Here is a 14,451-nt window from a genome sequence, read left to right as displayed (position 1 = left end):
TACATTTGACAAGCATATTTACGCATGGGCAAGCGATCATTATATATATATATATATATATATATATATATATATATATATATATATATATATATATATATATATATATATATATATATATAATATTTGAGATCCATTTGCAAAATAACATATTCATTATATTATATTTATCTATTAGAGATTTATTTACATGAATAATCCTTTTGAAATTTTAATTATAAAAAAGGTTATAATTCTACTTACGAGTAGAAAGGCTTTCAGTTGTTAGATGGATGTACATAAAGTACAAATTACAAAAATTTCTATTATTTTTGTAAAGATATATGTTATATGTCTATTTATTTTAGCTTAACATGCCAACTTATTTTTATCATCATTACAAATGTATAATTTTTTTGAAATCTCATGTTTTTCTAAATACAACCTATACTTTTACACAATTAATTTTTTATACAAAACATCGGTCAACGTAAATAATTTGTAATAATGAAAATCCCTCCCTATACTAGGAGGGTTTTGGTTTAAAAAAGACATTCTACTTATTAACCATTTATTTATATAATACAAGAAATACATTTAAAAAGTCATCAAAGAAAGAGAGGAGAAAAATCAAACAATATTAGATTGTAAGTCAGATATGTGTCGAGGTATTTGTTTATTTTGTTTTGTTTTTTAAAGTAAAATTGGGCTATATTTTGAGATGGCATTAGTGGGCTATACTCTCAATCCTCCCATGAAAGCAGCTGGTTGTATTGTATACGGTTTTATAACTTTTCATTAAAAATAGTTCTATCTTTTTACCTTAAATGCGTCTAGGCCTAATAAGTAAATTTTAATAGCTTTTTCAGGTGGTGCTTGGGGGGCAAGTGCCCTCTCTCGACCCCTAGCTCTGCCCTTGATTTTGACTTGAAAGTGAACAAAAAATTTAAGATAGATCCATTTGAATGAAGCCAAAAGACAAAATCTAGAAAATGAAACTTACAAAGTTTGAGTCAGTTAATGGCAGAGAGCTTGAGGGAGAAACTTTCAATGCACCAACATTGGATATCTTGAGATGGACACAGGAAATATGGGTTTAGTTATCGATGTGTGATTCCCTAGCATGAACCATTAATTCAAAGCTAATGCTTCTGTTTTCTCCTTCCTCTGTTGGTTGATGCTGTTGACCTCTCTCCTGCATCTCTCCTGCGTCTCTTCCTCAACCATTATTCTTGTCACTTCCTCTTGTCTCTTATTCTATTCCTCAACCATTCTTCTTTCTTTTTCATCTTCATTTATTTTCTCTTATTCTCTCTCTCTCTCTCTCTCTCTCTCTCTCTCAGCATTAATAATTTTCATCTTCTCTTCCTACTTTTTCTTCATTTCTTCTCCTTCCTTTCTTTTCTTCCTTCTTCTTTCTCTTCTTTACACTCCTTTTTTTTTTCCCATCATCCTCTTCTTGCTACCTTTTATTCTCTTCCTTCTCCTTTTCATTCTTTCATTTTCTTTTTCAGTGTGCTTTTTCTCGTTTTCCTTCTTGATTTTTGCCTTGGCCTTCTCACTCTTTATCAATGCTTCTTCTATCTTTTCCAAAGATTCCGCCTTAATTTTCTCGTGATCATTTTCTTTCTCATTTTTGGTTTCTTGTATCTCACTCTTTTTCTTTTTCTTTTCTTCTTATCACCAAAATCAGATTCTAAGTCTTTTTGTTGTCTTTTTCTGGATTTCCTTTCTTGAATAACCAAAATTCTTTGCTTTTGCTCATCCAAGTCATCTTCCTCTTCATCATCATTGTCTGTCTTGGCAATTTGAGGAACCTTAGGAGAATATTTTTAAGTTGCATTTTTTTTCTTCTAGGATTCTTCCATACACCCATTGTATCCTTTGCCACTTTGTTTGATGCATCAATAATAGCAACTCCATTCATTTTCTTAGGAAATTGTGGTTTTTCTCATCAACAATCTCAATTTACATAGGAGGAATATCAATAGTAGTGGACCTACTTTTGGCTTCAAGCTTCTTGAATGAAAGGTTAATGACTAAGTTTTGAATTTAGAGGATTAGGGTTTCTTTGTAGATGTAATAAAGAAAGAAGGAAAAGCATTGGGATTTCTAAATTTGAAAAGATGCAACTGCTACACTGTGAACACCAAAATGGTGGGACTTGGGTGTTTTGCCCAAGCCTACCAGAATCTTGTCTCCCCAAACTGGGAGAAAATGGGGGAGGGAAAGAGGCTTAGATTGGAAGTTATCCTTACACATTTTTCGTCCCTCCAACTAAATTGAACGTTATTGTTGTTGTTAGTTTTTTTGTTTTATTTCTTTTAAACAACAAAATAGTTTTTCAACCCCTCAATCAACTTCACATAAGGGAAAACTAAATCTTTTCTATTCTCGAACTTTTCCATCTCCTAATCAAATAGAGCCTAAGGATAATAGGTTTCATGATGAATATATGAATAGAATCTAGTATTGTGTGGCCAAATTATGGCCATAAGAGACAAATTGAAAATTCTACTAGGCTTGTATCCCTAAACTTATAGTTGAGGTGGATGTCTCGATAGTATTCACTTTGATCATTGATAGCTCTCGAACTATCGATCATTCTTACATTTTATATGTTATCATCTCTAATTCCAGATAACTGATGAATAAATTCAACACATATAGCCTAGTACATTCTCTCATGAAAAGCAACGAATGTATAGAGACTTACTAGCCAAGGAAGGATTGCAAGTAACTAATGGATAAATTCAAGATGTGTAACCTAGAATATTCTCTTAGGGAAGGTAATAATTTTATGGGCTTACTAGCCAGGAAATGACGTATTTTGGCCAGTGGCATAGCTAGGATTTGACTTGAGGGTGGTCAACAATTACATTTGATAAGCACAATGATGCATGTACAAGTGAACATATTCATATAATACTTGAGATTCATTTGCAAAATAACATATTCATTAAATTATATTTATCTATTAGGGATTTATTTACATGAATAATCCTTTTGAAATTTTAATTATAAAAAGATTATAATTCTACTTACAGATGGAAAGGTTTTTGGTTGTTAGATGGATGTGCATAGAGTAAAAATTACAAAACTTTCTATTATTTTGTAAAGCTATATGTTATAGTTCTATTTATTTTAGCTTAACATGTCAACTTATTTTTATCTTCACAAATAGGGACGGACCCAAGGGGCCCTGGGCCTACTCTGGCCCTTTTTTTTTTTTTTTTTACACTTGTTATATTTTTCATTTTTGTAGTTGTACCCCTGTTCCAAAGCGTTAGGCCTCTCTCTTCTCCAATTAGCATAACTAGCCTAGCCGAACAAGCAACTATCCTTAACCCAAAAACTTAACAAAAATAATAAAAGCATTCACAATGATTATGGTACTTTAGAAAGAAAAAAAAAAACTATGTTACCACAAAAAACCATGTGTTATTGGAGAAATTAAAGCTAAAATTTTTGCAACTACAGTAAACAGGTATAAAATACAAGTTGACTGTAGCAAGTTGTTAAAAATAAAATACAATATTTTATTAAGATTCTCTCTCTTCCTTCAATTAAAAAATTAAAATTCTCTCTCTTCTTTTATTATTTTAATGAGTTGTTTATATTATATTAGATGAAGTGGTAAAAAAATAGAACCTTTGATTTGAGTGTATTGTAAAGTGAGATGATAAAATAGATAAAGTAGTTTTTTGTGGTGCTAAAAGATAAATTTTTTAATAGTGCTACTATGAATGCTCTAACTTTAAAAAAAAAAAAAAAAATCCTATCCAGCATAGTATTAAAAAACAATATTATTTTGTGTTTTTATGTCTTGGTTGATAGATGATTGCATCTTGATGTATTTAGAAACAATAATTTTATGTATTTATAATTTGTTAATACTATACGGATGCCTATTTGGAGTAATTTTTTTTCCTTATACTCCAAACCCTTTAGCTTGAAATCCTGGGTCCATCCCTGTTTACAAATGTATAATTTTTTAAAAGGCTCACTTTTTCTAAATACACTTATACTTTACACAATTTATTGTTTATACAAAATATAGGTCAATTAAAATAATTTGTAATAATGAAAAAGCCCTCCCTACATCGGGAGGGTTTTCTTTTGGTTTAAAAAAACATCATATTTATTAACCATTTATTCATATGATACAAGAAATGCATTTAAAAAGTCACCAAAAAAAGAGAGGAGAAAAATCAAACAATATTAGATTATATGTCTGATACATGTGAAGGTATTTATTTTGTATTTTTTAGTAGAATTAGGCTATGTTAACATAGGATGGGCTATATTTTGAGATGGCATCAATGTACTATACTCCCAATCCTCTCATGATACCGTTTTATAACTTTTCATTACAAATAGTTATGTCTTGTGTAGGCCTAGAAAGTAAATATTAATAGCTATATTCAGAAGGGGAGGGGGGGGGGGGGGTGTTAATATATATTTTGAGATGGCATCAATGGGCTATACTCCCAATCCTCTCATGATACGGTTTTATAACTTTTCATTAAAAATAGTTTTATCTTTTTACATCAAATGCGTCTAGGCCTAGAAAGTAAATATTAATAGCTTTTTTGAGGGGCAAGTGCCCTCTCTCTACCCCTGGCTTTGCCCTTTTGATTTTTTTTTTTTTGTTATGTTTTTGTGAGCCAACTAATGACTGATGCAAAATGCTTATGGTCTGTTTGGATTGAGCATCTTCTGTAACTCATAACTCATTACTCAAATCTCATAACTCAAACTCAATTCTCATGACTCATTTCTCTAATTCTACTTTTTCACTAACTCAAACTAAAACTTTTTTGGTTTCATGTCTTGGTCTCTATAACTCAAAATTTCACATAAAACGGTTTCAAATCTTAGTGTTTCAAATGCTTGCAATATTAGACTCATAATAGGTGGGCTCTATTCAACAGTGAAATTCGCATGTGATTGTAATATCGAATTATTAAAAAAATAAAATAAAATACTTTTTTCAATGCAAGACTGATATACCTCATACTATTTTGTATTCATGGCTATTCTATTTAACGCAACCATTAATAATTAATATTAATAATAAAAGGCTAAATTTTGTGGTACTGATTGACAGATGAAAGAACCATAGCCGCGTCTATGAAAAATTATGCGCAATCATAAAAGTTAACTCTGAATTTTAAGGGGTTCCACATTTTTTAAAAGGGTACTGGTGCAACGTGTTCTTAATTAATTAATTAATTTTATGTGAACATGTTCCTAATTTAATTTCTCTTTTAAGTTCAAATATAAAGACAGAAAAAACTTTTATTATTATGATGAACCATGGCATGAATTTCTTCCTCATCTCTATATAACGTGGGTAAAACATAAAAATAAAAGTAGTTAATAACCTTTCATTGAAGAACCAAGACACCTATTGGATCTCTATTGATTGTCTATACGATTGTATCCCTATCCATGGATTGTAAGCTAATTTTCCATGCCTGTCATATGTCTTGATTTGCTGGAGGTGATGTGACAGATTTCTTTATGCAATCTACAATACCTTCACAATCTGCTTCATGAAGGACATTTTGACAGTCATCTTCAGAGGCATCCTCTGGATACGAATGAGGAGACCGAAGGTTCCCGCTAGTCTGACAGGCTCTCATTGTCTTACAATGTTCAGCTTCATCATCTCTAATGTTCAAAAACACGTCGTACAAATTCTCTGAAGAAAAGGAATGAAAATTAACAGAAGCAAAATAAATCTTTTGACTGGTATTCTTTTTCCTCCTTTCTTTTTTTTTTTTTTTTTTTTGGGGGGGGGGGGGGGGGGTTTCCTCTTCTTTCTTGTAGTTAATTATGTTGGTCCTAACAATACTCTTGCGACAGGCCGCTTTAGAGTAAATGTAATGCCGGACTAGTCAGGGGAAAAAAAAAGTATACCAGGAGAAAAAAAGGGGGGGGGGGGGGGGGCCGGTTGGGCGTGTGGTGAAAAGAAAAGGCAAAAAATAAGAATAAAGGATTTGCAATCCCAGATAAGATCGGTTCATGATCATTGATCCTTTTCTATTAGATTAGAAGGGTTGTTGCACAAAATGTACTTTTAAGTAATTGCTCCATAAACAAAAAAGGAAAGAGGGAAATATATTGAGCAAATAGAACTTCTTTAATGAATTTATAATAAGAAAATGGTTAGCCTTCCATCATGGTCTGCCTAACCAGCCAATCTTTTTTCCAATCAATTGGCACAGGGGTATAACTGGAACCAAGGATACATAAATGAAAGCACTAATACTTTCAAAAAGTCAGCAAAGCAATGAAATTTGAGCTACTCATTTTGTGGTACCAAAAGACATAGTGGAGCAGGTAAATGAGTCATATTGAAAAACATCAAAGCTAATGACATTACCTATTTTAGGCCTTCGAGAATTGGGAGTTCTTGCTGTTTGAAATTCATCTGCATAGAATACGGAGGAAATGTCATAACCTAGGTAGTATCTTAGAAAATGGAACAAAAGCTTGTAAGATGAAACTTACCAAACAAGTAAAAGTCACCTCCAGTGTAGTATTTTACAGCAACCTCAGGTGCAGGTGATTTTTTCAACTCCTCTACAAAGAAACAAAAAGAACAGACACCATAAGAATGATTGAGTCACATTTAGAAGTACGAGTTACTGTCATTCTAATAGGACCCAGTGGCTTCTTGAGTAGTCTTAGTGCGAGACCTGGAGAACTCAAGGAATCCTGAGTCAAATGGGGGCTGAGTGGTAGTACAAGGTGATTAGGCATCACACAACATATGGTCTGTATGTACCAAAACAAATATAATCTGATGTTATTGAAATTGACTTTTGAATCTATAATAGTTATGTGTGCAAGTGCAACCAAGCAAGATTCATATTTATTAACATTAAAACTCTCAACACACCTCCTTGGGCCTTGATAAATTTGTCGTAAGTTTCAAATGCATGGCCCTCTACACATTCAGAAAAGTGATCTGCACTAGTGACAAGTATACAAAAATCAGCATTTCAGATTAATAATAACATGCAGTGATCCTGTAGAAAAGTAGAAATTGAAAAATAAATTTTTTTTTTCTTATTTATTAGTAAAAAAAAAAATAAAGTTAAAAATTACAAGACAAATTCATTTCCTAGGAACAATCCATAACAGTGACTACCAACAGAATTTAAGTTTTTATGAGCTCCAAGAGATAGGAGTATTATATTTAGAGTCATTTTGCTTGCTTTCAAGTTGAATTGAAAAATCAATTTATGGTCTCAGTTTGGTTCAAAATTGAAATACAACAAGAAGTCTTATAACCATTCAGAAAAGTGAAACCAGCAGGATTCTGGGGATAAAGAAGGTGCAAAATTATTATACAGTAAAACCAAGATACGAGTACTTACATGCCATTCTAGGGCTTATAATATACATTAAGACTGTCATAAAGTAGTAAGCGACTGCAATATGTTGAGCAAGAAACCGATCAATCCACCAAGCATTTCCCCCCAACTCCTGCAATCACAAGTATGTAACCTCAAATATTAAGCAAATTACACAAGTAATATTTCAAGATTTCATATCTTTTAGGTGACTATATCTGCAAAATGGTTGGCCCAGTGGAAATAAATGAAGCTACAAGAATTCTACAAGAAAATCATTATTTAGTGTGTGCGCGCATGTTCATAGAAGAGCAGTGTCAAGCTAACCTGCAGTCCCCGCCCCTTGCAGGGTGGGGAGCTGAGAGCTTCCATCACTTCTGATAAATATTCTTCACAATTGGTTAAGTTTTCTCATCGGTCTTTAGGTCATAAATTTAAATTTTCTTAATCTTTCAGTTTTGGAAAGTTTAATGAACCATATCATAAATGAGGGCAAGATATGGTATTTTCAGGGAAAACCAAACAGAATCTAAATAATGGTGGGACCTTTTTACAGTGACTTTTCTTACTGAAGAACAAATATGGTGATATATCAATTATAACAATGAGAAAGGAATTTCAAAGAAAGAATATTACTTCCATAATGAGTAAGTGATGCATCTCATTCCAACTCTCGGCAAAATGCACTTTAATGTAATCTGCTCTTCTCCACCAACCAAAACTCTCATACATGTGTAGAACAGACATAAAGGCTGCCATTGAAATATTTAATCACAAAACAGAATTCAGAGATAGGATTCAAAGTGGTCTACAGTGTTCAAATATGGCTGCATAAGAAAGTCGTTTTTTAGTAACTTACTGAAAACAAAGATTAAACCAACAAGTTCTGATGATATTTTCTATGTTCCCATAAATGGATACAATGCATAATTGCTGCATGTTTGTGTGTGTGTGTGTGTGTGTGCACGCGCGCGTAATAAGTTGAGCATACCTTTCATTGGAACCTCCTTATTCACAAACTGATAATATATATGCCAAATGTATCATGTTTCTTGAGCATGATCAAGTTATAATAGATGTACACAAGAATAGTTAACTTTTATCCTGATGACAAATTGCTAAGACCACACATGTTTGCCAAGCTCAGAAGGTATCTACAACATTTATTCTTACAAATTTAAGAACGCTCATTCAAGCTCATAAAACAGTTTCTAGCATTGGCTACAAAATCCCCAATAAAGGATTCAACAAGACAGAGAGTAGAAAACACTTTAGCACTCACCAAAATAAGGAACTCTTGCAATAGTTTCCAGTACAAAGAACCTTGGATAGTTTCGATCATGGTACAAGGTATCGAGTATCTTTATCACTGAGTCCTGGAATGATTGATAGAGTTAAATTATTATCAAGGGGTATGAACTTCTGCTATAGACAGAGGCTCTTTAGCTGCTGAAGAGTTCTTGTGCAGCATAACAAGCACAAAATAGTAATTACGAGAACTCCTCAGTTCTCCTGTGCCTTAATATAGAGTCATGGTAGGGGCAGCACTGATATAATAGAAATAAATTATATGATTAAGGATACAGATATTCTACCCTGTAAGTTACAATATTTTCTACAGCTACACATCATATGCTGGAATCATATTATCATAATCAATAAGAATTATGGGATTAAGGGTATCAACAACAGAGTTTTATCAGATTAAACATGAGACTAACATCGTAAATTTAAATATCTAAGATTCATCTCTATAAACATGAATAATTATTTGCTTGCCATTTATAAAAATGTGTTAAGCAGCTCTAGTTTGGAACTAATATCATGTAGATGGAAAAAAAAGGACTCTTTGCATTTTTTTACCATAATATACACGGAAACACATTGATAATCTGAATTCAACTAATGAATCCAATTTTAATGTGGTCCATTAGTACAAAGAATGGGTCAGATAAACATGAAACAATATTTCCTCAATATTAAGTCAATAGTTATCCCAATAATATTCAAGAATTGACCGAATACTGAACAAAGAAGTAGGCACACATATTTCATAAAAACATAGCAACATGTAATTTCATATCACCATATCAACATTGGATCTAAAATTGGTTTGACAACATGAACAGAGCGAAAGGGAGATAAGCTGTACCGTGAGAAAGATATTCACAGATTGTTCGAACTTGATAGCCCATCTCTCCAATGCACCAGAAGATGAACTCTCTGGTGGTTCGTTATCGCTGCCACTTCCTTTCCCTCCATCACCAGGAGAAGACTTTGCCGGAAATGACTCCTCCACTACCACTTTCTCCTCATTTTCTTTCAAAACAGTTGCCCGGACCTGACACGACTTCCTAGCATATCACAAACTCAACCACTCATCCAAATCTCTCCTTCCAACATTTATGAATGTAATAATAACCTAAAACTATCACAGATGATGCAAGAATTGATGTAAATTTGAACTAAAAAACTCAGTGATTAGACTAAGTTTAAGAACTAAATAGAGAAAAATTATACTATATTGAACTAAATCAGGAAATTGATGAAGCTCACTAAGTGTTAATAATTAAATTTCAACATTCTCACTCCCAAAACAGCAAGTATTCATATTCCATTCTTACAACTTTCTTAATCTTAACAAACTAAAAGTAACAAAAAAGTTTCAGAACAAGAAAAAAAAAGTAAAACCCATGTTAGCAAAGTGAAAAAAGTTTCTTAATTTGACAAACCTGGAAATTGATGATGGAGTTGTGGAAAGAGGGTTGTAAAGGAAAGGGATTTGGGAGTAAAAGGAAGCTGAGTTATTGTGTTTGGAATTGTATTTGTATCTGTTGACTTTTAACGGCGAGGCTGAGGTTGTAAACGCCGTAGAAGACAACGTCGTTGTGATCATTTTGTTGTTACTAGTGTGTTTTGCAGAGGAATGAAAGGAAGGAGAAAGAAAAATGAGATTGAAATTTGAGGAAAAGTGACAAATATCAAAACGCCAAGACGACAAAGAAGAGCGGGGATTTTTTACTTCTATTTTGTTTTCCTAGAAGACGTTGTCGTTTTGTGAGTTTGGTAATGAGGCCGACTTTTTTTGGGGGGCCTTGGGGCATATTCCTCGTTACTGCTTGCTGTACTGGGTTGTTGTTTTGGGGCATCACTACGTGGCCTGAATTGGGGCGGCACAAATTATTGTATTTTTACAACAAATTCTAGGAGACAAACTATTGTTATAAGATGAAAATAGGATATATACTATTTTAGTTTTAAACTTTACCAAAAGTTTATTTTTCATCCTTAAATGATATCGTTTAATAACTAAAAAAATTTATAAAGTGATATAATTGATTAGTGTCACGTTAATAACGGAAAAAACGAATTCCTAATTACTTTTTAGCAATACTAAAGTTAGTGCAATTTTTTTTTTTGAGAGGAAGTTAGTACAAATTTTATTACATATAATTCTTACAAACATAAATAATATCTTGTTACACTCCTTTGGAGCCACATTAATGTAGCATTTTGGTTCAATTTGGTCCTTTTGGTCCACGGGTTCAGCTGAGTCCACTTGGTCTGGTTAGATTCATTCCATCCAATTTAGTCCATTTCTATCCATTCATTCCATTTTCGTCCACTTCGGTCCAATTCAGACCATTTCGGATTATTCCTTCTATCTCGGTCCATTCAGTCCACTTCAATCCAATACAATCTATTCGGTTCATTTCGGTCTACTTTGGTCTAATTCCATCTATTTGATAATTTTGGTCCACATCAATCCAATTTGGTCTATTTAGTCTATTTAAGGCTAATTAGCCCTTAAATTGATTATTTTGTAGATTGCATTTTTCAGTTTTGGGCTCAATATTTTTTTTTCTTAACTTTTGGGTTGAAACATATGAAATTTTATTTTATTTGAGTCATACTGTTTAGTTTAGGGCTAAAAAATAAAACAAAAGAGGTATTATAAATTAAAGATATTGGCATTAAAATGATAAATATTCAAAAAATTACCTTAAAATTCAAGTTTCAATAATATATGCATTATACTTATATTTGAAAAAAAAAACAATTCTAAACTTATATGATCATTTAAAGTTAATGTAACATGTTACATGAGTTTTATGGAATGAAAGTATACATTTCTTTTTATTAAATTATGTTTTCCTCTCACACACGCATAAAATACAATACATGTTCTATTACATAAAAATACTTTTAAATAATACATGCACTATTTAACTTACAAATTTTACATTATATTCTTAAAAAATAATTATATTACATTTTCTAACTCATTTGGTAGATTTATGACTAGTAAAAAAGAGAAGCAAGAACTAGAAAGTACTTCAATAACTCCAAGAGATTGATCTAATGATTTTCAAACCTCATATAACTATGAGGTGTAAAGTTTAAGCTTTTTAACTCGCACCTTCGAAGAACCTTGAAGGGATTATTCCCTATAATTACCTATTGTGCGACTCAAATGAAATAATCGGTCAAAATATCCAAATATTGTGCATCAAAGAAACTATAAGACATGTACAGTCCAATTTAGAACTCAGATTGTCATATTTGAGTTACACCCTTTATTTGCAACATGACAGATCAGTTTCTACGATGCAAACCTCTAATCAGTTTCAAGCCCCATTTATTTTTACCAATATCACTGCTTGAGCATGATTATAATATTGGGTATGTTTGTATAAGCTGTTATGAAACAGCATTTTAAGTTTAAAATGAACATTTATAAAAAAGCTAACAGGAACTGCTGTTGGAAAATGGCATTTTGCGTTTTAAAAAGGCAATTTTAAACTCTCAAATCGCCTAACTTATAGACCCATTAGAGCATCAGCATTTATTTCTCCCAATTCTATCTTATTTTATCATCCAAAAAACTACTTTATTATTTATACCATGCCATTTTTCAACATACCCAACATCAAAACTTTTATTCTTCTATTCTACTCTTTAAAATAATATATCTACCCAATAAATTAATATATCACATTCTCTCCCATCTCTCTCCTCTCTCTAATTCTTAACTCTCTTCCTCTGTCTCTCTTCCATTGAAACCACCACCACCTCCACCTCCACCTGCTTCACTGCCCATCACCCACCACCGCCAAAACAAAACCCACAAATGACCAACAAAAACCCAGCAAAATCTCCATGCCCACGATTCCACGATTAACAAAAACGCCGATCTCCATGACCAACAAAATCTCCATGACCAACAAAAACCCAGCAAAAACGCCAATCTCCACATCCCATGATCTCCATGCCCAACGACGATCTCCACATCCCACGCCTAACACCGATCTCTACGCCCAACGTCGATCACCACACCCAATGCCGATCACCACACCACACCAAACCCACTTCCACTGTCGACCCAATTGCCACAACAACTCCACCAATCTCCAAAGAAATCCAGGAAATCGTGGCCCACCCAACGAAAAAACCCAGCCACCACCACGGCATCAACTAGCAACCACTACCCAATCACAGTACCCACCACCATTCTAACCACCAAAACCCACGCTGACAACCGCCAAGAGAAACCCATGCCGATCCGAACCCATGCAACCCGCGGCAAACCCAAACAAAACCCACGGCAAACCCACAACCCAACGCCGATCTCTACACCACACCCAAACACCGATCTCTGCGCCAAACCCCAAACGCCGATCTCCACGCCACCATACTGATCTGCAACAAGAAAAAGAAGAGAAATAATGAGTGGGTGGTGGCTTGCCATGGCCGGTGACAGTGGGTCAAGCCATGGTGTGGTGGCTATGGGGTTGAGTCTGAAGAAAGGAGAGCCGAATGAGAAAGAGAAGGAAGATAGAGAAAAGAATAGAAAAATGAGGGAGAGAGGAGAGAGACAATTAAAAACTAATTTTGAGAAATACAATTGAGCTACAGATGGTTTACAATTTTCAATGCTGGGGTGTTTTTGGCTCTAATGGCAAAATATTTCTTACATTTCCCATTTGCCATTTTCAATGGGGATGCTCTTAGAGTTAGTGTTGCTTGGCGTTACTGCTTTGTCACAGCTTGTTTAACCATTTGAAACTTGTGATTTGGAGGCACCACACATTCCATGCAACAAATTACATGGTTGACATGATAGACCAAGAATATATTGACTCCTTGTGATAAATTAACCAATTAATCAAGCCAAATTAATTAATTAATTCAATTAACATGCAATATGCGTGGTAGCACAAACAAATCACCAACTAAATTAATATGCAGCGAAAAATAAAGTTTACACGGTGATTTGTATACGGATGGGGAAAACCTCCAAGGTAAAAACCCAACCAGGTGATTTTAAGATCACCACTCCCAAAAATTCACCATTATTACAAAAAGGGGTTACAAGTAAAGGAATCTCAGTACCTTATACCAACCTATCGTTGAGCCCTTATCCCAATACATAATTGGACATGTTCTGTAGTAACAATCTCTCATTTCCAATGAACAGCTCCCCAGTACGTGACTAACTAATCAATGCACAAATTTTAGTACGCGGCTTACTCACCAACTTGAGAAAGATGTAGGTTGCAAAGTTCTTCAATTCATCAACACAATAAAGATCACGAAACTCCTTAGTTACAAAACCCAATAGCGTACAAATGCAGCAACTTCTTCAAGAGAAAGATAAACTAGGGAAAATTCTGTCTTCGGTTACAATTTGCATGAACAAAACTTTGCCTCACACTTTTGCCACCTTTGATGACTCTTAAAATAATCCTTATATATGTTTAGGGTTGTGAGAAAAGAAAACCTAAACATGTATACTCAGATTGGTGTGAAATTAGATTTGAAAAATTGATTTTCATAAATCTCGATAGATAGGTTATCTATCGAGTAGCTGTCGAGTATCAGGCTAAACTACCTTTTAAACCTCGATAGATGCTATCTGTTGAGTTTTAAAATCCAGAACTTCTTCACTTGTTTCTTGGACAGATTTGCATGGTTTCAATATTTGGACTTGAACTATTATTCCTTAAAGTATTAAATACATTCTAGATCTATTTAATTATAAATAAAGTACGTTTTATCATAAGATTAACCAATTCTATATGACATAAAATCTTAACATGATTCA

The 14,451-nt window shown here is 33.3% G+C and overlaps 1 protein-coding gene across 1 annotated transcript; it reads right to left on the bottom strand.

Annotated features, from left to right (window-relative positions):
- Window positions 1-5,254: 5,254 nt before the first annotated feature.
- Window positions 5,255-10,340, bottom strand: LOC142633523 (ubiquinol oxidase 4, chloroplastic/chromoplastic). The gene is made up of 9 exons (XM_075807760.1): window positions 10,079-10,340; window positions 9,499-9,700; window positions 8,629-8,722; window positions 7,983-8,098; window positions 7,371-7,479; window positions 6,890-6,958; window positions 6,499-6,570; window positions 6,371-6,418; window positions 5,255-5,686 (listed from the first exon to the last, which is right to left on the bottom strand). The coding sequence occupies exons 1-9, from the start codon at window positions 10,240-10,242 to the stop codon at window positions 5,463-5,465; spliced, it is 1,098 nt and encodes a 365-aa protein (XP_075663875.1). The 5' UTR covers window positions 10,243-10,340; the 3' UTR covers window positions 5,255-5,462.
- Between the last annotated feature and the right edge of the window lie 4,111 nt (window positions 10,341-14,451).

Source organism: Castanea sativa, chromosome 5, assembly GCF_040712315.1.
Source record: "Castanea sativa cultivar Marrone di Chiusa Pesio chromosome 5, ASM4071231v1".
NCBI lineage: Eukaryota > Viridiplantae > Streptophyta > Magnoliopsida > Fagales > Fagaceae > Castanea > Castanea sativa.
Note: the sequence above shows the minus strand (reverse complement) of the source record. Positions and strands in the feature narration are given on the sequence as shown.

What these genes read in the sequence shown, in the direction of transcription:
- LOC142633523 (XM_075807760.1), bottom strand. Translation starts at nt 10,242, where the DNA reads ATGATCACAACGACGTTGTCTTCTACGGCGTTTACAACCTCAGCCTCG. An exon ending in CTGTGAATATCTTTCTCACG is followed by an intron (nt 8,723 to 9,498) that starts GTACAGCTTATC and finishes CAATCATTCCAG; the next exon opens with GACTCAGTGATAAAGATACT. An exon ending in TGCAAGAGTTCCTTATTTTG is followed by an intron (nt 8,099 to 8,628) that starts GTGAGTGCTAAA and finishes TTTCAATGGCAG; the next exon opens with CCTTTATGTCTGTTCTACAC.